Raw genomic sequence first — 23156 nt, 5'->3', positions numbered from 1 at the left:
TCCGATGTTTTAATTGTTGCAGAGCAGTGCTTACACCAAGCCAAGGACGTCTCAGCATCTTGCTCTGTCCTGCCAACAGGCAGGCTGGGGGTGCAGTAAGAGCTGGGAGGGGACAGACCCAGGACAGGTGACCCAAACTTGCCAAAGGGGTATTCCATACCATCTGACATCATGCTAAACAACATATAGTGGTGGCTAGCCAGTGGAGAGGGCCGGACTGCTCGGGGTTAGGCTGGGCATCGGTCAGCGGGTGGTGAGCAATTGCATTGTGCATCACTTGTTTGTACATATTATTAGTAGTAGTACTATTATTGTTGTTGTTATTATTATTTTCCTGTCTTAATAAACTGTCTTTATCTCAACTCACAGGCTTCACTTTCCCATTTCTCTCCCCATCTCAGAGAAGGAGGAGGTAGGGTGAGCGAACGGCTGTGTGGTGTTTAGCTGCCAACCAGGTTAAACCATGACAGAGGCCCAGCACAGTTGGGAAGCACTATAGGAACCTCCAAGACAACATAAGATTTTTGCAATCAGTAGCCCAAAAACTGAAAAAAGGAGTTTGGAGAACTGTGGTGGAACCCACCCTCTTCGCAGAATGACCCTACCTTTCTTCAAGAAAGCTCTGAAGCCTCTACTTGGTTTTATTCATTTTCAAAGAACAGCTGTCCATCCAGTCCAACCAAACAATCCTGATGTCCATAGGTCAAACTAACCTTTGCATTATAAATTATGAGGCAAAGACATTATCTGTGTTTTTAAAGTGTATTTGCAGATTTTGCTTTTACTGTTACATCAGACCAAATACCAAATCCCACAGGACTCCACAAGAAGTAGAGTCACCATCCATGATCTACGTTAACAATTTTCTGAGAGCTAGATAGCTCAGAAACAACTACGTGCTACTTGGGTGCTCTAGTTAACATATAGAACTAATTAAAGCCAAAGCAATTCTTTCTAAAAATTAGAAGTGACAAGACTGTGACATTATCTATTAAGTTGATGATTTGATACAATCTTCTCTATATAAACCACTTCAATTACTTATGTTCCAAACCTTTAAGTTTAAGCTGCACAGGCCCCACTGGTGCCCACGCCCAACAGTGACACCCCCCCTCAACACAACCCCACAGAGCCATGACAGATGGGGTGCAGCCAAGGCAGAGAGGTTTAATTGCAGCCCAGTGGTCACTTGCTGCTGGTGTACTTGGTGACAGCCTTGGTGCCCTCAGAGACAGCATGCTTGGCCAGTTCGCCGGGCAGCAGGAGCCGCACAGCCGTCTGCACCTCACGGCTGGTGATGGTGGAGCGGTGGTTGTACTGGGCCAGGTGTGAGGCCTCTGAAGCCAGCCGCTCGAAGATATCATTGACAAAGGAGTTCATGATGCTCATGGCCTTGGAGGAGATGCCGGTGTCAGGGTGCACCTGTGAAACGGTAACCAAATGCTGTGTCATATCACCATCACCAGGCAGTGAGACCCCACACTCCCAAGAAAAGGGCCCTCCTTCCTCTTCCCCTCCCACCCCCTGGATTCTCATGTTGCATTCCAGTTCCATTGGACTGAAGAGGTCCCTGTGGTACTGCATTGGCTATGACATTGCACTGCCAGGAGCCTCTGAACAGTCCCACAGGGAAAACAATCCTACAAGGAGCGTAGGTGCCCCACTGCCCCATGCTATGGCCACCTCTCCAAAGACTTTCTCCTCTCCCCAACATAGGCTGACAAGTCTCAAAATCTCCAGAAATCATGAAGTTTTTAATACTTACTCATAGGGAGGATGACAGGTATAACTGATTTCTACTCAGTTACTTCCTTATACAGAGCCATACAGTAGAGTTCATTCTGCCTATGAAACCCTTTCTGATCCAGATCCGTCTCATCTCCTACTGAGACATTTGTTGCCACACCCCATTTTATACTCAGCTGGAGTTCTATACTGTCTCACTCTTTTTTTTTTTATCTCACTAAAAAGCACGTTTTCCTCTTTTCCTTTTTACAGAGCTAACACACAGTGAGCAGAAGTAGTTTTACATGTGAAACAGTTCTTACCACTAGAGAAACATTTACTCACTTGCTTCAGTACTTTGTAGATATAAACTGAATAGGTTTCCTTTCTCTTGGGCTTCCTCTTAGACTTCCTATCTCCAGAAGTGGAAGCATGACCACCACGCTTCTTCCCAGCCTCTGCACTCATCTTAGCCCCTTCCCCTGAGCAAGCTCTAACAGAGCAACCATGAGCTACCATGGGTTAGTTATATAGCAAAGGCAGCAGCCCTTCACATGCCTCAGGTGCAGTCCCCAGGGAGTGTGAGGGATGCACATCTGTGGCTGATGATTCCACTTGGCACTAACCACAGGGCAGCTGGCCTTAAAGGCACTTGGAATTAACTGATTCAATTAAACTTTCAGACCTGAGAAGCTTGAGGGTAATACTGGCAAAGACATGCATAAGAACAGTAGTGTCCCATTCACATGGGGCAGAAGCACCAGAGAAGAGCTAATTCTGGGTCTGATGAAAGGACGGTTCCTGCTTTGGTGGAAGGGTGTAAAGTGAAGTACTCAAGGTATTGGATCCAGAATCAAATGTGTTGGGCCACTGTCCTGGTTTCAGTTAGAACAGAGTTAATTTTCTTCCTAGTAGCTGGTAGAATGCTATGTTTTGGCTTAGGATGAGAAGAGTGCTGATAACACCCCGATGTTTTAATTGTTGCAGAGCAGTGCTTATACCAAGCCAAGGACATCTCAGCCTTTTGCTCTGTCCTGCCAACGGGCAGGCTGGGGGTGCAGTAAGAGCTGGGAGGGGACAGACCCAGGACAGCCACCTCTGTGCTGTGGCACAGGTGGTACAGTCAGTTGAGACTCGGTAAATGAACGTAACATCGGTCTAGTGACTGAATGATAACATTGAACAACCTCCTAACAGCCAGTGTTCCTCCCACAGTGGATTCTGACTCTGTTCTTATTGGTGGCACGCACTGGGCACGAACCTGCAGATAACATCTCACCCAGTCTGGGCTGGGTCATCCTGCCTGCTTCACACAACAGAGAATCTTCAAGGGAAGGACGGAAGGAAAGCAGCGGGAGGAGAGGGCCAACATCCTGAGTGTGTGTTTGATCTGTCTTGGAAACCAATGATCACACTAGTGGTGATAATTATGACACAGAAATTAGGCTGTGCCAGGGAAAAAAGGAAAGAAAAAAAATTCCAGCAACATAGTAGAGCTGTGTTACTTTAGTCTGAACAGAAGAGAAAATGAAGCCTTTCTCTCAGCAGGCACCAAAACACATATTTTGCAAAATTGCAATACTAATATATACCTCCAGCTGAGGGGACGTCCATATCTCTGCAGTGCCCTGCACACTGTCTCCTATGCAGGGGCTTACATTATATTGCTCACATGGCAAATCCTTAGCAAGTCTCATCTTCCAAGGGCTGAGCCTGGGAGACATCCTGCATCAGTCACTGTCAGTAGGGCCAATAGCATTTCACTGAATTCAGTTTTGTTCTAGGTCTGTCCTCGTGGGGAGGCATCTGATGGCCCCTCCCTAGTGCAAATAGAAGTCACAGTGACAGAGGGATTTCTTGCACCCATCAACTGAAACGTGAATGAACGTGTGGGACATGCATGCCAGCACATCTGTGGAGGGGAATAAGAGGGAAGAAATGGGAATGTGGAGGCTTGGGCACAGAAGGTAAGAGGTAGCAAGATCCTTCTGGGAATAGAAGTAGCATATACATTGATGTCTGTCAACATCAAGAGATAGTGGATGATTCATACTGGGAGGAAGGAGCTGGCAACATCACCACTTTTCTTTTGAAAGAGGCCATGCACTGGTTAAGTACAGCACAGGGCTTCCCTCTCTGATGTATGCTCTACCCACCAAATGATTTACCAAGCTGTAAATGGTAGAGATGCTTTAGCTGGGTGTGGAGTGTTCTCTGTGACTGGAACTATTTACCTTTTCCATAAGTTAGAGCACACAAAAGATCTCCAATGCTAATGAAGTTTTTATGTGTTATAAGTGATACCTGTCCCCAGCTACAGCTGTGTCTGGCATTGGCAGTTATACACACGTATTTTTTCTGTATTGTTTTTATTGGTTTTGTTTCGTTTTGTTTTGTTTTTTTCTGAGAAAATGTTAAGTTAGAAGGAAACCCTTTGATGGACATGGATCAGTGACAGCATTGAACACTGGGATCCATCATATAGCAAGGATGGAAGCTCATCCACTCAGCAGTATAATCAAATTTGTGTTTCCGTATTTATGGAATTAACACATTCTTACTACTTTTGCACAAATCTGTTTCCCTAAATTATATGTGCTAATGGCTGTCCGTTCTGGAAGCTGTGTTTGGCTTGACTTATCATTGTACTACTTTTGTGATGTATGTATTGACCACAGTGATGAGGGAATCACACAACTGCACTTGAAGTTATATCTGCCACTTCTAGTTGTAGCTGTGTTATAGGCAACTTCTTTGTCAGACTACAGGCAAGAGTAATTGTGCAGAGGCTCTAGGACAGTTCTTTTACCATTCAAGCAGATAAGGAGCAATTTTCTTAATTTGTCTAGATACAGTTTTGCTTTTGTGCATGATTAGACAAGCCCTAGCTGAAACACTGCAAAATGCCATTGCCCTGGCTAGTGTCTGCCTCTCACACAGCAATCAGTACTCCAGGACATACGTCTGCCAGAGCTGCTTCAGTGCAGTCTAACAAACTGTCACCACTGAACAGGTTTAAATCAAGGCTGAAAAACTAGATTGCTAAAACATGCATAGATATTCAATTTTACAAGTCCTGGCATACTGTGACCTCTAGTGCATTTAGAGCTACTTCTGCTTTGAACATGTAGCTATGGACTTGTTTGCTAAATCAGGAATCTGTCTGCAACTCAATTTCTTCTCTTGCTTTGTAGCAGCAGACAGCTAACATAACTCTCCTATTTGCTTGTGGTGCTTTTACTCAGGCAGGCATCTGAGCTGCACCACCACCACTCTCTCACGCCTCCTCCTCCAAGGGAGGAGAAAAGAGAGGAGGAGAAAATATGATGAAAAGGGCTCAAGCGTTGAGATAAGGACAGGGAGATCACTCAACAATTATCATCACAGGCAAAACAGATGCAGCATAAGGAGATTAATAAAATCTATTACCTATTACTAACAAGCTAGAGCAGTGAGAAACTAACTAACTAAATAAATAAATAAATCTCCCCTCCACCCAACCTCTTCTGTGACCTCCCCCTGAGTGGCGCAGAGGAACAGGGAGTGGGAGCTGTGGTCAGTCCCTGATGCTTTGTCTCTGCCACTCCTTCATCTGCCCCTGCTCCCTGTGGGGTCCCTCCCACGGGATGCCATCCTTCCCAAACTGAGCCTGTGGGGGCTGCCCACAGGCAGCAGCTCCTCAAGCACTGCTCCCACACAGCTCAGTCCCCAGGAGCAAACTGCTCCAGCACGTGTCCCCACGGGTGGCAGCTCCCCCCAGCCCCCTGCTCCATGTGGGCTCCTCTCCACGGGCTGCAGCTCCGGCCCGGGGCCTGCTCCTGCAGGGGCTCTCCATGGGCCGCAGCCTCCTCCAGGCCACATCCACCTGCTCCACCGGGGGCTCCTCCACCCATGGGGGGGCTGCAGCGTGGAGATCTGCTCCTGGTGGGACCCATGGGTGCAGGGGGACAGCCTGCTCCACCAGGAGCCTCTCCATGCACAGGCTGCAGGGGAACTGCTGCTGTGTGCCTGGAGCACCTCCTGCTGCACTCACCTTGGGGGCTGCAAGGCTGTTTCTCACTCCTTGCTCTCCCAGCTGCTGTTGTGCAGCAGTTTTTTCCCTTTCTCTGCTTTCCCAGGGGCAAACAACATTGCTCATTGGCCCAGCTCTGGGCAGCAGCGGGTCCCTTTGGAGCTGTCTGGAACTGTTCCTTACCTAACATGGGGCAGCTTCTGCTTTCTCCTCACAGAGGCCACCCCTGCAGCCCCCCACTACCAAAACCTTGCCATGTAAACCCAATACATTGCTCCATTGCCTAATAAGAATTCTCCAATCACACCTGCTCTCTCATTCCAATATTACTATGCCCTCCTCAGAATTTACCACTCCCAGAGAATTCAGTCTAAGATTATAACCTGCATTTATTATTGCCACCATGGTCCTTGAGTACACAGATATGAAATGTGCTGATAGAGTCACTGCCAAGCCTTTACTAAGAATAAGCAACAGCAAAAGGAACAGCTGTAGCCTCAGGCAAGACTTCCAGACCTCATCATTCTCATAGCTACTTTGCAACCCTTTTCAACTCACCAACATCTTTTTAAAACCTAGAGAGCAGAACTAACGAAGACTTGCATTCATTGATTCTCATTTTAAATTCTGTCCTACCAGTCAGTCTTACCCTACTTACTTGTGTGCAGCTTGCTTTTTCTCCTTTACTACCTCTGTTAGCTTCCAGGTACCACACTATGACATACTCATTCAAGTGACCTTTCAGTGCATTCTAGACTTCTCTGCAAAGCTAACTTAAACAACATTTATATTAATCTGCATTATTTTCGTAGAAAACACTTTTTTCCCCCTCAATCTCCAATCATTGCTAAAAACACTGAAAAAAATAAATGTTCTGCAGTATCTACTGGAAACAGCTCCTCCTGTGACATTTGTCCTGTGGATGATACACAATGCTTCCACAGCAGCAGTCTACAACTTGGATGGTCCCTTTGGAAAAAGCAAGGGAATACTTCCATAGAATAGCTCAGGTCGGAAGGGACACCTTAAAGATCATCTGGTTCCAAACCCCCTGTTTATGGGCAGAGATTTTTTTGAGCAAAATTACTTTGCTCAAAAGGCCAGAGCCACGGACAGCATCTGAGAAAGTATAACTGCATTTTTGTCTTGTTCTTCAAATTCTCTGTCAATGTGTCCTGTTGGAATAGGTTATTGGATTACATGAACCTTTTGCATGACCAGTGCTGCCACACACGTGTCATAAGTAATGAAAATGATAGCTTGTGATCATAAGAAGGTATTTAGTTTGATTTGCTACTTTTTTAGTGCCTTCTCATTGTTTTAAAAATACATGAAGAAGTATTTTATTCAATAAATTATTCAAGCTGCTGTGGCAAAATGCAGTTTAAACAACAGCTTTTAAAAAAATTGTCAGGAACAACAACAAAGAAAAGTTAAACTAACTATAGCTGATTAGTCTTGTTTAGTTAAACCCGGAAGGAAGAAATAATTAGTTCATAGTCCAAAAATCCAGATTTAATAAGAGCCTCATATTAGATCCACAGAATTCAAGATGAAGGAAAAAAGATGCATCTAAGTTGCTCTGTTGTAGAGAACAAGTGCTGGTATTCTATAGATCTATGTTGACTCTCTAATTTCAAATCTTCGGAACCCTTTAAAGTTGTATTTGTTAACAAGAGGGAAAAAAAAAAAAAAAAAAAAAAAAAAAAGCATGTGTGGCTTGCTCCCCCTTCTGTCATTATCTGGAAAACCCAGTGTTCAATGTGTGAATTAGCAGTTTTCCCAGCTGCAAGAATCGTCGTACTCTGCTCTGTACAATTCCAGAGCCCAGTATTCACACCTTCATTTATACCACAAATTCTGGTCATAACAAGAGGACTTTGGTAATAGTAAAGAACCAAACCCTCACTTCATATGAGAGCCCTGCATCCTTACTCGTAAAGCTCAGTACTGGCTGATTTGCCCCAGCATGCCCCAATAACTACTACAGCTCACAAAACAAGACTGTTCTTCCCTCTTTATTGACTGATCAGGCAGATCTGTTAATTACACTGTTAAATAATAGTTAAAAACAAACCAAGGCCAGAGGAGTTTGAAGTGAAGTATCTAAACCGAAGCAGAAATTGGGAAGGAGGAGGCAGGGTAAGCTGGGCTGGGGTCTTCACTTCTGTATCACTGCAACTCAGACACCCTAACTGCCACGACCCCAGACCGTTAGATTCCAAGGCCTGGCTCAGATGGGACATCATCTAAATATGGAAATGGTTGCCCAAATGCAGCCAGATCAGGAGAGAAGAGATCTGTCCAGATACAGAGGTGCAAGGCAAGTCAAGGGAAAGCAGTATTGCAGCAATCCTAGAACACAGCCACAGAGATAGCAGCAGTCCCATTCCAGTCGGCAGGTGAGTGAGTCATGTTGGCCACTGTCAGTCTCCACAGAGAGCACCTGACCGACTGCTCTAGAGCTCACACATTGTGGGTCTTCTTGGTGAGCTGTGGATCTTCATCCACCAACTTTGACTTGAGATGTTCCTTATAGGCGAGGATGTCACCTTGCCACTTTGTGATTGTCTGCTTCTCACAGACCCAGATCTCCTGTGCAACCTAGAAGCAAATACACAAGGAAAGGAAGGTTTGTAGTGCAGCATTTTATAATCTTACCAAAAATATAAAATTAACCAAAATCTACTCTCTGAAGGAGAGAGAGTCTATTAAGCAAGGAGAGAGTCTATTGAGTTTTACATATTTGACTACCAAAGATATCTACAGTGAAATATCCCACCTGGTGTTTTCTGAATAATTTATACAGGATTTTAGAACTAACAGTCCTTGAACCCTCTACATTTATTTTTTTCGTTCATGGAATAAGAAATTCACTTCCTGCTAAGCTGGGAATCGGAAAAGGTAGTTCTTGACATGAACTACGCAGATATGCTGCACTGCATATCGCACAAAAATAAAATTGTATCTGAACTTGCAGACAAAGCTATAGTTGATAAATCAACACCTGATATTTCTGTGTATATGGAGTGACCTCCTTAACATGTAGAGATGGAGTGATAAAGAAAACTGCTAGAACTACTCCAGTATCATGTAAAACAATCTAGTTAAAGCATCCACATGTGTCATGATTTCCATTTAACTTACTCTTCATTTTTAGCACTTTTTTTTCTTTCACATGCCTACAATGTTTTCCAAGGTTAGGTAATTATTCCACATGAACATGGCAAGGGAATCATATGCAGTGATATTTCTCACTCACATATCTTTTCAGGATAAGGAACAGCTGAAAACAGTTGAAAACATCTTGCTTTAATTACTCAGTGTTGGAAAGTTGGTTTGCCAAAATTCACCACTCTTCTTACCTGCTGGATGAGTCTGAAGTCATGGCTGACAAGCATCATTCCTCCTTCAAATTCATTGATAGCATCTGCCAGAGCATCTATTGTTTCTATGTCCAAATGGTTGGTGGGTTCATCGAGGAAAAGCATGTGAGGATTCTGCCAGGCCAGCCATGCAAAGCACACGCGGCACTTCTGCCCATCAGAGAGGTTCCGAATGGGGCTCACCTGACAAACACAGACACTATTTGCAGCTCTGCAGGGTACCTTATAGCACCAGCTCCTAGATGCCACACTGACCACAAAATATTCACAGTTCAAACTGTGTTTGCTGCAGCTACATGACACAAGAGGACAAATGTAGGCTTACAACTAGACTAGGCTTCCTTTACCAGCAAAACAAGTGAATTCCAAAGGCTTCTGAAAAAGGGGTGTCCATAGCAAGATTCAGCTTGTGTTAGAGGTTCCAAAGGAAAGTTAATTGAGATCTGCCTAATGTTCATTGCATCCTGACAAAAGCCTAAACCTACTCTCAACTTCTTGAGTGACAAATGGAGAACAGTGTAAAAATCAAGGCTAACTGCAGTGATGATGACAACTCCCACCAAAATGTAAATACAGGAGGGTGGAGTGTTTAGTTAGAGCACCACTAGAGATTCAACGCTCATTTGCTTGAACCATGTGTTCCCCACACCCAGCTGAGAATATGTTCTGGCATTTCTGACTGGCATTCATCTCAGAAATAGAGATAAGCAACCTGGTTCAAGTTATAATTGAAATATAATTGAGGCTAGCACTATGCCATAACCCTTCTTCCTTCACCTGGGTTCCGAGGAGGTCACACATTTCAACCCATAAATTGCTGCAACGCAAAATAAGTTACTGTGAGCCAGGAGTTATTTTTTCTCCAATTTTAAAGACAGAGATGGAAAAATCATTTAGATGCTGTGGTGCACCATGCTGCATTCTGCATCACACTGCCAGGTATCTGTAGAACAACAGAAAATGCAACAGCTCTACTTCCTTAATGCATAAAAAGAAAACTTCAACAGCTCATACTGACCTGCTGCTTCCCTGTCAGACCATATCTGCCAATGATTTTTCTCATCTCCTCCTTCTCCTTGATCTCTGGGTAGCATTTCATCATGTATTCCAAGGGTGAGAGGTCTAAGTCCAATTGCTCTTGCAAGTGCTAACAGAGAACAAAAGCCAGCTTCAGGCTGTGCATGCCACCCATCTCCCCCCTTATACCTCTCTGGTGCCAGCAAAGCAGCAGAATCCATGAGATGATAACCCCACCCCTGGCATGTTCACTGTGCTGAAACGTTATGGAAGCAGACTCCATTTCAGGAGCAGGAGTGCTGCTTCAGAATAGCGTGCTTGTCCAATATCAAGCATGGGACAACCATCTCTCCAGTAAAAGGTGAGAGGCTAAAAAAAAGGACCACAGCAAGCCACTTTTCAGGGCAAAAACATTGGCTAGAGTCCATTCTGCCAAAAGAACAGCTCCCTCCCCAAGCTCAAGGCATGGAAAACCAGCAGCAGGATGGGCCTTTAGAAGCAGAAATAGAGGGACAAGATTCCCCGTTCCTGTCAGTTTTTTTCCTCAGCATTTCATGTCCATGGTAGTTGCTGTAGGGAGTACCTGGTGGTATCTACCAATCTTTACATGTGAGTGCTTGCGGATCATCCCGTCTGTGGGCAGCAGCTACAAAGAAAAGACAGAAGTATTTCACCATAAAATCCCTTCTTTCACTGTATGCCAGCCCTCTGCATGTCTGAACATATAGCATGACAGCAAAAGCCCTATACTGCAGCAAAACTTCAGGATTTCCAAAGTCTGATAGGGGTGCTCTCACAAATAAATGCAGCTTCATTGAAGACTACTCGAAGAATAAAGGGACAGAACAGGTTAGACAATGCTGGGAGCATACCTCTCCTGTGAGCAGTTTCAGCAGTGTTGACTTTCCAGCTCCATTGGGTCCAACAAGAGCTACACGGGTATCCAGGTCAATCCCAAACTCCAAGTTATTATAGATCCATGGCTGCAAACCACATAAATTATGACATATTATGCCTTTCCATTACTACTTAGACTCTACATGCTGCACCTGTAAAGCTCTGTCTTCAGCAGACTCAGCATTAACACTGCCAAGAAATCTGATCCACCTGATTAGAAAACTTACCCAAAAGCCCCCATTACAAGGCAGAGGATACAAGTAAACTCCATACAACCCATACACACTCGCTATACTCACCCCGTCCTTGGTGTATTTGAAGCTTACATTCTGCACCATGATGACAGGAGGGGGGATTTTTCCACAGGGAGGGAAATAGAATGACAAAGTCTGTCAACATAGAATATCCACTTGTTAGACACCCTGGAGCACATACAGATCAATCCCTTTATTTCACTCCCTGTTCCCTCTGGCAACTCACTCACAGGTTTATCTGCTGGCTAATGATTCCCTATTTCTTTTCCTTTGAAGCAAATGGGTGCTTATACTTTTCAAATTATCAGGAGCTGCTCTGAGCATCCTCCCTGATCTTCTCCAACTTTCAGACATTTATTTCTGTGTCTACAAAATGGCCTTACTGGTATGACAAATCCCCTTCTCTCCATTGGAAGAAAAAAAAAAAAGTCTCCTCCTTCCACTCTTCAGCAATATCCTATATTCAGTACAGGAGTCTGGAAGGGAATCCTACTTTTGCTCTCAGCTGTGTCAGCCATTACTGCCATCGGCTAAAGTTCATTTTGCTTATCTGGCCCAACTTTCCTACACTGATCTCTAGATGCAATCCCACGTTTGATCTCACCTTATCGTTCACCACTCTCTCTGTCAATCCAGAAGCCATCATTTTTTGAAGGGTCTTCTCCTTGCTCTGAGCTTGCCTGGCCAGTTTTGCGCTACCATGACCAAATCGCGCAATGTAATTCTGCAACGAAATACAGAGTTAGCCAAAAGCCATGATACAAAGGCTAGAGGTGCATGGCTGCATAGGCAGGAAGATGTTCATGCAACTAGGCAGATACCTTCATGTGTGCAATCTGATCTTGTTCCCAGTGGAAACGCTTCATTTGGTTTTCTTCTAGTTCCAAACGAGTCTTTACATATTGATCATAATTTCCCTAGAGAGAGAGACCACAAAACATCAGACATGCCCCAGAGGAGAGTTTCTCTGTTTCTGTTAGTTGCACAAGACACCATTCACTCACTGTGTAGTACTTCAGTTTGCGGTTGTGCATGTGGATTATGTTGGTGCAGACACCATTCAAGAAGTCCTGGGAGTGGGATATCAGCACAAGGATCCGCTTGAACCTGTAGCACCACAAAACTTAATAGAGACCAAGCTAGGAAAAGAATTGCTTGTTGGCCCTGATGGTGACAAAGGATTTACATGCAACAGATCTCTCTTGTTTACAGCCAGATTAAGAACAAAAAGATAGAAGCCTTAGAGATGCTTCAGGAAATTTGCAGTAAAGCAGCAATGACCAGCTTTCTAAGACATCCTTCATCATAAGGCACTCTTCATCCATATTCATGAAGAGTCGAGAGCTGGCTACCTTTGTGGTGGATTACTACTGCTACTGATGCAGAACTCCATTGGTGTCACACTTCTAAGAAGTTTCAACTTTTGCTTCTCATTTTCACCTTTTTACAGCCTGCCATCTCTTAGGTTCTCTATCACAGGTTCCTTTCCAAGTTGGTAAAATGACTGGCTAAAGCCTCTTCCCAAAAAGAGAGGTTCAAATTACTTTCCTAAATCACCTGATATATAAAACAGACAAAAGGTTCAACTGACAGCTGAAAGAATAATCTCTGCAAATGAAAAGCCCTTCTCGTGCTTATACACAGTCCTTTTAACACACAACCCAAATAACCTAGACTTCACAGCTATTCCTAAATCTTTTGCCTTAAGCATTAACATTTTAACTTTGTTTAACAAAAAACAGTTGCATCCACATACTAGAACAAGATGAAACCAACAGACACAGACACTACAGTTGAAGAGAAAAACAATATGCAAAAAGCTGTGCTGGAGGCCAGGTCTAGAAAGTTTACACTAGTGGTACAGCACATGGTTCTGGTACATGCCTCCCAGGTCTGCTCCTGGCTTTCAGGAAGTAAGTTTAACCTGTACCAGTATTTCTCACTTTTTTCACTAAGGAAGAGACAGACTTATCTTGAATTCTTTACCCTTGCATCAAGAACCGTAACATTTAGCAGCAAGCACAAGGTATCATAGAATCATAGAAATATGAGATTGGAAAGGACCTACATGATCATCTAGTCTAACCGCCCTCCTACCACCAATACTACCCACTAAGCTACTAAAAATATGTAAGTACAATTAGTAACGCAGTATAGTTACATAGCCACAAGAACTACAGACAGTTACTCCTGTAGCACTTGCTCACGTGCTGACAAGATGTTCCAGCAGAAAACTACAACCTACGGAAGCTTCAAACTCCTTCATGCTTACGTTTTCAGCTCTTCTTCCAACCACACACAGGCATCCAAGTCAAGGTGGTTTGTGGGCTCATCTAGCAGCAGCATGAATGGACGAATGAAGAGGGCTCTAAAAGGAGAGGGGAGATGACAGCACAGGGTAAATGCAGGTACCCAAAGCCTCTCAGCTCTCCTCTGAGTTCTTAGAACTGTGTGTGTGGCTTTGCAGCATCAGGATCAGACAGGCATTTTCCCAGGAGGCAGCAGGCAGCATACCACTCACCTAGCAAGAGCCACCCTCATTCGCCAGCCACCACTAAAGTCCTTCAGCTTCTTCCTCTGCATGGCTGGTGTAAACCCCAGGCCGTGCAGGATACGTGAGGCCCGTGCTTCTGCCTTGTCAGCGTCCAGCTCCTCCAGACGTTCATACAACTCCATGAGTTTCTCACACTCCGCTGAAAAAGAGCCTGTCTGTCAGCACTTCTAACAGTAATTGGCTCTCAGCTGCACATCTGTACAGCTGAGATAGCTCATAGTCCATCTGCTTCATCACTAGTCAGCCCCATCCACTCCTATGACTTAGACGCTTCTTAAGAAGTCGCATTGGGTAATTTCATCTAAAGAAGTGGACTTTTCAACTAGTACCGGGCAGCTGGGAGAAAAAGTAATATGTAAAAACTCTGCCAAGGAACCCAGGTAAGACCCTTCCTTCAGTGGGAAGGGAAAGTGGAAGAAATGTCCCTTGTCCACAGGGACTCTGAAAAGCTTTACCATCCTCATGAGCCAGACGCTCTGCCTCTCGTTCTAACATGGCTCTCTCTGTATCCACCTCCATCACACATTGTAGAGGGGTCTTGTCACTGGGAGGCATCTCTCGGGTCAGGTGATAGATGTCAATGTGCTCTGGAATGGGCACTTCTCGTTTCCCAATAGCTGACAAAAGCATGGATTTCCCTGTGTGCAGACAGACACTCCACAATTATTTTTATTCAGTAAGATATGTCACAAAGAAACAGACAAAATGCAGTCAGATCCCACTGATTCCCTCGTTTTCCAACCCAAGAAAATCCTTAGGAATTTCTTGCCTATGAGGAATTAGAGACCTAGCAGAGCCATTGTAGTTCAGCCCTTACCCAGACTTAGGGAGGTGTACTTCTGCTGTGTACTTCCTGCTGTCTAACCAGGTCTAACATCTGTTACCAGGACACCAGACTCTACAGACTTCTAACACATGGGAACGTAATGAACTTATCACTAAAGAGCCTGATATGATCTCATCACTCTTACTAGCTTATCAATTACACCCATATTCTGCATCTCTCTATGTACATTACCAGCTTCTCCAGCAGTTAGACAGCTGTTTTCCCATTCAGACTAGATCTCCCTACTCTTCCATACTATGCATGTTCTCTGGCTGGTAGCATCATCACTGATTTTATTGACACTGTTAAACAAAGCCTCCATACAGGAATCAGAGGTTCACAGAGCCCAGGCATCCCACTCTAGTCTCCACAGAAAGTCTAAATGCTTAGTCCAAAGGCAGGATGCAACCCCATAGTCCTAGTAGCAACTGGTCTTGCTGGGTGGGGAGATGTGGGAGGTGAAACCATCATGTCTAACAGTCTTTTTTCTGGCTTCCAGCATTTACCACCCGAATGTGTCCAGCTTCTCAGCAGCACAGAACCTTCACCGAGCTCCAAGAAACCCGTCACTCTGTGCCCTACAGCTTACCAATTCCATTGAGTCCAATCAGGCCGTAGCGCCTCCCAGAATTCAGCTCAAGTTTTGTATCGCTCAGCAGCTCCTGGCCATGGAAGGTCAGCGAGAGGTTAATGATGTGCACATCAGTGCTGTTGGGATGGGAAGCCAGCACTCCTGTCACAGCACGGGCAGCAGCTTTCTTTAATTCAAAGTCCTCCATCTCCTTCGTAAGAGCATCCACCTCTATATGTAGAGACAGACCAGAAGGATTACTGAATTACAAACACACGAGAAGCCTATGGCGGGGGGGGGGGGTTGGGACCAGATGATCTTTGAGGTCCCTTCCAACCCAGGCCGTTCTGATTCCATAAGCCCCTAAACCAATATAAGCAGGATGACAAAAACAACCAGTGTCTCTTTCTACAAAAATATCAAGGAAGCCTAGAGATGATGGCACTCAATTTTCAGCTCAGCAAATGGACATCAAATGGTCTAAGAGGAAGTTTCACCCGCTCTAAAAATAATAGCTGACCATTAAAACCCGGTGAGTAGCCAGAACAGCCAACCTGTTGTCCATGCACAGTAGGACTAACCCTCAATGCAGAAAGGGCTGGGGCAGGGGAAGGGCTTAAACACTTTTGGTTGCAAGTTTAAAGGCAGGGATGGCCTAAATAGAACTTGGGCAGGAAACAAGCAGCAGGTAAGATGTGAGAAAAGAAGCAGCAACGTTAGAAGAGGCCCTACCAGCTCCTAAGGTAACACATCCATTTGTAGACTCCCTCTTCCTCTCCTCCTACAGCAAAAGCAAACATTTCCTGCCTTGCTAACGTCCCTCTTGCAGCCCTGAGTTACAGCCCGATTTTTACTGCTCCGCGAGGCCCTGCCTGCCAGCCGAAGAAGCAAACAGCGTTAGGGATCGTAGCAAGGCTCGGAGCAGAGACCCGGTGTTCAGGTCAGCAGGGGACACCGCCCGGCTGCCTCCATCGCGCACAGCCCCTACAGACGGCAGGGCCGCAGCCGCTGCAGCGGGAGGGGAGCAGCCGGCACGGGGCGCGCCGCCCCCGCCGGGCCCCCCCCGCTCCCGGAGCGCTGCAAGTGCGGGTCCCGCGCCGCCGCCGCGCGGCCCGGGCTCCGCCAATCGGAGGGCGACATGCAAATGAGCCGGGGGAGCGGGCGGCGATTGGCCGGCTCGGGCCGGCAGCGGGCCGGGCGGGCGCAGAGACCCCGCCCGCGGCCGGCGGCACCGGGCGGGCACGGGGCGGGCGCGGGGCGGGCGCTGCCCGCGGGCACCGCCGGGGTCCCGCGGTCGGAGCGCGGCCGCGCAGCGCCCGTGCCGGCGGCACCAGCAGGCAGCAGGCTGGCGAGGTTCACGGGGGTGCCGGCACAACCTGGATCCCGGGGAGGGCATCCTCCGGTGTGACCCCTGGCCTCGGGCTGCCCCGGATCCGGCACTCGGTGCCTCCTGAAGCACCGCGCTGCTGACACACCCTGAAGTCTTCGCTGTCTGGAGAAAAACTGGCGTGCCCGACAGTCCATGGGTCACCGGGCAGCTGAACCAAGGACACGAATAAACTCTACCAACGAGCTTTACCTTGCCTACTTCCCTCAGGGGGGTTAGGCTCTGCAAACCAGGTGCACCCCAGAAAAACAGCTGAGCTGAAGTTCATAACAACAGCATTATTTTTAGTTAAGAAACCAGACCCTACAGTAGTGTCTGCAGAACAAAAAAAAAAAAAAAAAAAGAAAAGAAAAAGCGGTTCTGGACATCAAATACCAGATCAGGACAGTATCAGCTTGGGAAGGAAATGATGCCACCAGCACCCTCTGCCTTCAATCAGCAACCTCAAGACAGAACCTAGGGAACACTTCAGCCACACTGCACAAAGCCACCGCACAGCTCACAGGTGTCCTGCTGGCTCTGAAGGGAGGGAGCAGCCCTGATAGCAGACCCCGCAGCGGGCCCGGCCCAGCACAGGAGCAAGCCCGCAGGGCACTCCCTGAGGAAGAACAAGCGCCGCGATTCACCAGTTCACGGGCACGGCCAACCGCGTACGGCTGCTGCCCGCCAGCAGGCCCCGGCTGCACGGGGCACACAGACCGACCGGGCCGACCCCACGGGGCGCAGCGCCACGGGCCGGGCACCCCCCGGCGGCTGCGCTCGCGAGTCCCGGCGGGGCCGGGCAGCACCGCGCCGCGGCCGCCCCTCACCTGGCAGCGCCGTTCCGTTGGCCTCCGGGGGCCGGGCCTCCTGCGGCTCCGTCCCGGCATCGCCGTTCTCCTCCGGGGCGCGGCGGGGCCGCTGCCGGGCCTTGGCCGCCTCCTTCTTCTTGGCCGCCTTCTTCTTGGCCAGGTCCGAGGGCATGGCGAGGCGCAGGGGAGCGGCTGCGGGGGGACACGGGCCCGTTAGGCCGCGCCGATCCGGGCCGCCCCGCCCCACTTCTCCGCCCCGGCCCGGAGCACGCGGCGCCGCCGGGCCCGGCCGAGGGCCGCCCGCTGCGCTCTGGGCCGCCCGCCCCGCGCCTCCGCACCCACCCACCCACCCGCCCGGCCCGGCCCGGCCCGGCCCGGCCCGGCCCGCCCCGCCCTGCCCCGTTCCGTTCCGTTCCGTTCCGCTCCCCCCCGCCCCCAGCCAGGCCCGGCCCCGCCGCCCGTACCGGCCGCTCGGCGCTTTCCTTCTGTCGCAACAGGACAGCTGCCACCGCGTGCGCACGCCCCGCCCCCCGGCGCAGCGGCCAATCGGAGCGCGAGACGTCACCCGCGCCGGGCGGCCGCGCCGCGCTGCGGAGGGGGGGCCGCGCTCCCGCCCCCGGCCGGCCCCGCGCGCGCGGGCGGCTCCCGGGCACTGCGCGTCCCGGCGTGCACCGCGCCGCCCGCCCGGGCCCCGCCCCAGGCGCGCTACCATAGAGCCGGCGCGGACGGCGGGTAGAGCGGCCGCCGCGGCACCATAGAGGAAAGCGGAAGCGGAAGCGCGAAGGTGGCGATGAGGCGGCTGAGGTGGCAGCGGCGGGAGCGCGGCCGGGTGGCAGCCGCTGGCACGGAGCTCCGGGACGGGCCCGGCCCTGCCGCGGGCTCGCCCTGCCCGCCGCTGGGAGCGCCCCGCGGCCGCTGACCCGCGCGCACTGAGGTCGCTGCCCGCAGGCCCCGCCGCCCGCCCCGCGGCCCCGCGCCGGCGATGTCCCAGGGCCGCCGGAGCGGCTCCGTGAGCCCGTCCTGCCGGTAGCGGGCCGGGGGCCGCTCGCCGGGAGCGGACCGGAGCGGAGCGGACCCCCCGCGGCCGGGCACCGCCATGCGCCTGGCCGCGCTGCTGGCCGCGCTGCGGCCCGTGCTGCCGCTCGTGCTGGGCCTGTCCCTGGGCTGCAGCCTGAGCCTGCTGCGCGCCTCCTGGAGCCACGGCGGCGGCGAGGACCCGTGCCTGGGGGCGGCGGGCCGGGCCGGGCCCCCCGCCGGCGGAGCGCAACCGGAGGCGGAGGATGGGCGGCCGGGCCAGGGTCACGAGGACTTCAGGCCTAGGATTGTGCCGTACTACAGGGACCCCAACAAGCCTTACAAGAAAGTGCTCAGGTAAAATCAGCGCTTTTCTTCCGAGGAAAATAACTTCGTGTGAATGGCGTTTGGAGCTCTACAGCTTCAAATCAGTTGTTTAAAAAACAAAAAAGTTGTAACAGCATGAGGTAGTGGCCTAGTTTACTATCTTGAAGGAGTGCAGAAATGAATTTAAAAAAATCTTAGACTGAGATGCATGTATCTAATATAATGTGTTAAATTACACTTAAAAACACATTAATCAGTCTACTCATTGGAATTCTAAGCCATTAGTAATAACTTGTATCACTTATTAGTAGTTACCTCTATTTTTTTTTGACTTGCACAGTTTCCAGGATTGCAGAAGTAATGCAAGGCTGTAGGTTCCTTGAAGGAAGGAAGTGTTTTTAAAAAAGGTGACTTTTACTAGTGAGTCTGCTTTTAAAGCTCTCCTTTCAGGCTTAACTGTTCTTGCTATCAATAGATTCTAACAGATAAAGACTTATGCCAAGTGATGGAGCAGTTACAGAGGTAACTTGACTAATGAGGATGTTCTGACACTAAATTAGTGTACTTCAATTTTTATCCTTCCCTTACAGAACTCGCTACATCCAGACAGAATTGGGATTCCATGAGAGACTGTTTGTGGCAGTGCTGACTTCCAAGGCTACCCTCAATACGTTGGCAGTGGCAGTGAACAAGACTGTAGCCCATCACTTCCCACGCCTGCTGTATTTCACAGGGTTGCGCAGTGCCAAGGTGCCTCATGGCATGGTGCTTGTGGCCCATGGAGACGAGCGTCCTATCTGGCTGATGTACGAGACCATGTACTATATCCATCAGCACTTTGGTTCTGACTATGACTGGTTCTACATCATGCAGGATGACACCTATGCACAGGCTGAACAGGTCAAGGCTCTGGTGACACACCTAAGCATTAACCAAGATGTCTACCTGGGACGAGCAGAGGAGTTCATCGGGGGAGATGAGCAGGCCCGCTATTGCCACGGTGGCTTTGGCTACCTGCTGTCCCGCAGCCTGCTTCTGAAGCTCCACCCGCACCTGGACAGCTGCCGCAATGAGATCCTTAGTGTGCGCCCAGACGAGTGGCTGGGGCGTTGCATCATTGATTTCCTGGGTATCTCTTGTATTTCCCAGCTTCAGGTACTACCTCCCTCCCCAGCTTTTTGTGTTAGCTAAGTCTGACAGAACCCATGCTCTTGCTAGTCCCTGCTGCTCAGCAAAGGAACTCCTCTGTGAGCCCCCACTGGGTTAGGGGAGGAAAGGGCTGTCTGGTGTGGTGGCACAAGGGAGACACCCATAATGAAAGCTGAGAAGTTGGGGGAGAGAGCACATGCTTTGCTTTTTGGAGGGTGGATAAAGGGTGCATTGGTACTAAGAAGTAAACAGGCCTGTAATTTATGGAGGTCGGGTATGGAGGGTAGCTGTTGTGTTCTTGTCTCTGGGTATTGCACTCGGCACAGAGAGAGAGGCGGATGCATGTCTCAGGTGAGGGAAGGCTTTGCTGTGAACATTAGAGTTCCATGCCAATCTTCCTGGCTTTTGTTCACTTCAGGGTCAGCATTATCACACTTATGAATTGGCCAAAAATGCTGAGCCAGAAAAGGAGGAAGAAGAGGAGTTCCAAGCAGCTCTTGCTGTGCACCCTGTTTCTGACGTGACATTGATGTACCGGCTGCACAAGCACTTCAGCAGGATCCAGCTGGAGAGAGCCTACCAGGAGATCCAGGAACTCCAGGTATGTGGTGAGGGATATCTGTAAATAGTGCTCATCCAAGCAGGTTTCCTTTTCTTCCAACTCTGTCATAGAAGATTGTTTCTGTTTGTAGGTGGCTGTCAGCCAGACACAGGAGATAGTCCTGCATCTTAGAAGTAGCACTTCAGATACCATGCTGTCCAAAAGCTGGTGTGATGCTATCAGGATATGCTTCTAGGTGGTGATGCAGGTCTGGGTGGGAAGTGGACAGGACCTTCCTTGAGAAAGTGTCATTATGTGTTCTTTTTTGCACAGATGCAGATCAGGAATCTGACATCACTGACTCCTGCAGGTGAGGCAGGCTTGACGTGGCCTGTGGGGATTAATGCCCCATTTCTTCCAAAGACACGTTTTGAGGTAATCAGCTGGGACTACTTCACTGAGCAGTACCTCTTCTCCTGTCCTGATGGCTCTCCCAAGTGCGAGCTCTCTGGAGCCAGCAAAGCAGACGTCAGTGACATTATTGAGTCAGCACTTGAGCAACTTAACAGTCGCTACCAGCCCTCACTTCGCTTCAGCAAGCGGCAGTTGCTGAATGGCTACCGGCGTTTTGACCCCACACGGGGCATGGAGTATACCCTGGACCTACTGCTGGAGGCGGTGACCCAAAAGGGCCACAGTCACATTCTGGTCAAACGAGTGAGCTTGGTGCGGCCCTTAAGTAAGGTAGAAATTATTCCCATGCCATATGTAACAGAGGCCACGCGGGTGCAACTGGTGCTTCCATTGACAGTACAGGACTTGGATTTTGTGGCGAACTTCCTGGATATGTATGCTATGAACACACTGGACACACATGATAACGCCTTGCTGACTTTGCTTTTCATCTACCATCCGTACGATGCTCAGCGAGTCAGCCAAGTGGATGTATTTGCTGGAGTCAAGACCATGGTAGCAGAACTGGAGAAACGCTATGCAGAAGTTAAAATCCCCTGGATTAGTGTCAAAACTGAGGTGCCATCGCAAGTGAAACTCATGGATATAGTCTCAAAGAAGCACCCTGTGGACACTCTGTTCTTCTTGGCCAGTGTCTGGACGGAAATCAACATGGAGTTCCTGAACCGGTGCCGAATGAATACTATCAGCAATTGGCAGGTCTTTTTCCCAGTGCATTTTCAGGAGTTCAACCCTGCACTGGTATACCGTGGTGAGCAGACTGCTTCCTCCAGCACCGACTTCCTAAGGGACGGGCACTTTGACAGACATTCCTTTGCTGAGGCCTGCTTTTACAACTCTGACTACATGACAGCACGTACCAAGCTAGCAGCTGATATCCTGGACCGAGATGAGGTGCTGGAGGGCATGGAGGTATTTGATGTCTTCCTCCACTATTCTGGTTTGCACTTATTTCGGGCTGTGGAGCCAGGGCTAGTGCAGAAATATGCACTGAGGAGCTGCAATCCCCGGCTCAGTGAGGAGTTATACCACCGCTGTGTCCTCAGTAACTTGGAAGGGCTTGCATCACGCTCACATTTAGCCATGGCCCTCTTTGAGCAGGAACAGGCCAACAGTACTTGAGAGACTGGGAACATCAAGAGTTACTCAGCACCTTAACACTTGTCACTTTCCATCCCCTTCCTGGCCTAGCCGTGGGTGAAGGGCATGTGAGGTCAAGGGAGGAGGGAGGCTTTCCTAGCCTTGCTCTGCAGCACAGGCATGGGCTGTGGAGAGAGGCAGTTCTTGTGGGGTTTTATTTTTTTTGTGTGGACTCCTTTGTTTTGTTTTTGTTGTTTTACTGCTTTTTTTAATCAATAAAGATTTCTTTCCAAGCAGAGTGATATAGCTTTAAACTTTATAGGCTCTGGGATGAGGGATGGGAAAAAATGCTGTGGAGTTGATTTTAATTTAAGCTATGCAATTCTGACAAGCAGTGCAGATGGTGAATATGAGATGTGTACTGAAGCAAGGTTACCTTGGCTATGCTACCCTTGGTGCTGTTGTTCCACCCTATCATGTTTGCCTTCGTGCATTCATTTTCAAGGAGACAAACACAGTTTGTCTAGTTTGCTGCTGGACAAAACTGTTCAGTGCATGTCTATTTTGTTATGTTTGCCTCCTGCAACTGCAGAACATTGATTTTGCTTTGTGATCTGGGAAGGTAAAGGAACCATCAAAGACTGTGAAAACAAGCAGCTGTAAAACTTCCTTGTTATGAGTGGTTGCGTTCTTCCAACCACTGTTTTGCTGGTCCATTGTGATCCTAGCAGGAGAGGCATTTGGATTGCATGAGGAAATATTTAAAATGTTATGTGTTGAAGAATAGTGTAGATATTCTCTTACATATACTTAGATACTGGGAACCATGAGTAGTGTAGCATTAGCTCCGATCTGCATGCAGCACTCCAATCAGATCCTAGCTGTGGAACAGATTCTCCCATTTTGTCCATTAGAGCTATTAGAGGATTTTCATATAAGAAAACAACTCTGTCAGGAAGGATATTTGTATGAGAATTTATTTTACATGAAGTCAAGGCACACAGGTGGTGTAATTCTCAATATGAGAAGGTATTTCCAGGCTCTCCTGTCACAGTGAGCCATTAAGTTTTTTCTGTGGCTGAGGATTTTGTACAGCACAACACAGGCCTGAAGGCTATGCTGGACTTGCAAGCACAGCACAGGTCTGCACC

General features: G+C 48.5%; 3 protein-coding genes across 4 annotated transcripts; 1 reads left to right on the top strand and 2 right to left on the bottom strand.

Annotated features, from left to right (window-relative positions):
• Positions 1–1185: 1185 nt before the first annotated feature.
• LOC116486056 (late histone H2B.L4) lies at positions 1186–2205 on the bottom strand. The gene is made up of 2 exons (XM_032181989.1): positions 2071–2205; positions 1186–1422 (listed from the first exon to the last, which is right to left on the bottom strand). Exons 1-2 carry the CDS (start codon positions 2191–2193, stop codon positions 1186–1188), a joined length of 360 nt encoding a protein of 119 aa, XP_032037880.1. The 5' UTR covers positions 2194–2205.
• Positions 2206–7739: 5534 nt separating this feature from the next.
• On the bottom strand, positions 7740–17944 carry LOC116486055 (ATP-binding cassette sub-family F member 2). 2 transcript variants are annotated; one of them, XM_032181987.1, is made up of 15 exons: positions 17885–17944; positions 17439–17612; positions 15261–15473; positions 14301–14483; positions 13813–13984; positions 13564–13659; positions 12296–12398; positions 12113–12208; positions 11896–12015; positions 11337–11426; positions 11013–11123; positions 10724–10786; positions 10142–10270; positions 9103–9306; positions 7740–8341 (listed from the first exon to the last, which is right to left on the bottom strand). In XM_032181987.1, exons 2-15 carry the CDS (start codon positions 17590–17592, stop codon positions 8204–8206), a joined length of 1872 nt encoding a protein of 623 aa, XP_032037878.1. In that variant the 5' UTR covers positions 17593–17612; positions 17885–17944; the 3' UTR covers positions 7740–8203. The 2 variants fall into 2 exon arrangements, with proteins under 2 accessions (XP_032037878.1, XP_032037879.1); XM_032181988.1 differs by lacking the exons at positions 17439–17612; positions 17885–17944 and adding an exon at positions 15975–16096.
• Positions 17945–18516: 572 nt separating this feature from the next.
• On the top strand, positions 18517–22303 carry CHPF2 (chondroitin polymerizing factor 2). Its single transcript, XM_032182210.1, has 4 exons — positions 18517–18791; positions 19352–19916; positions 20329–20511; positions 20785–22303. Exons 1-4 carry the CDS (start codon positions 18517–18519, stop codon positions 22045–22047), a joined length of 2286 nt encoding a protein of 761 aa, XP_032038101.1. The 3' UTR covers positions 22048–22303.
• The last annotated feature ends 853 nt before the right edge of the window (positions 22304–23156 follow it).

Source organism: Aythya fuligula, chromosome 2 (assembly GCF_009819795.1).
Source record: "Aythya fuligula isolate bAytFul2 chromosome 2, bAytFul2.pri, whole genome shotgun sequence".
NCBI lineage: Eukaryota > Metazoa > Chordata > Aves > Anseriformes > Anatidae > Aythya > Aythya fuligula.
The sequence above is the reverse complement of the archived record's forward strand: the minus strand, read 5'-3'. Positions and strand labels throughout refer to the sequence as shown.

Excerpts from the sequence above, each read along its gene's own strand:
- LOC116486056 (XM_032181989.1), bottom strand. The coding sequence starts at position 2,193 with ATGAGTGCAGAGGCTGGGAAGAAGCGTGGTGGTCATGCTTCCACTTCT. Across the intron at positions 1,423-2,070 it reads TCTACAAAGTACTGAAGCAA|GTGCACCCTGACACCGGCAT; the intron begins GTGAGTAAATGT and ends ACCGTTTCACAG.
- LOC116486055 (XM_032181987.1), bottom strand. The coding sequence starts at position 17,592 with ATGCCCTCGGACCTGGCCAAGAAGAAGGCGGCCAAGAAGAAGGAGGCG. Across the intron at positions 13,985-14,300 it reads GCGTCTGGCTCATGAGGATG|CGGAGTGTGAGAAACTCATG; the intron begins GTAAAGCTTTTC and ends GCTCTTTTTCAG. Across the intron at positions 8,342-9,102 it reads ACTTCAGACTCATCCAGCAG|GTTGCACAGGAGATCTGGGT; the intron begins GTAAGAAGAGTG and ends ATTTGCTTCTAG.
- CHPF2 (XM_032182210.1), top strand. The coding sequence starts at position 18,517 with ATGCGCCTGGCCGCGCTGCTGGCCGCGCTGCGGCCCGTGCTGCCGCTC. Across the intron at positions 19,917-20,328 it reads CTTGTATTTCCCAGCTTCAG|GGTCAGCATTATCACACTTA; the intron begins GTACTACCTCCC and ends TGTTCACTTCAG. Across the intron at positions 20,512-20,784 it reads AGGAGATCCAGGAACTCCAG|ATGCAGATCAGGAATCTGAC; the intron begins GTATGTGGTGAG and ends TTTTTTGCACAG.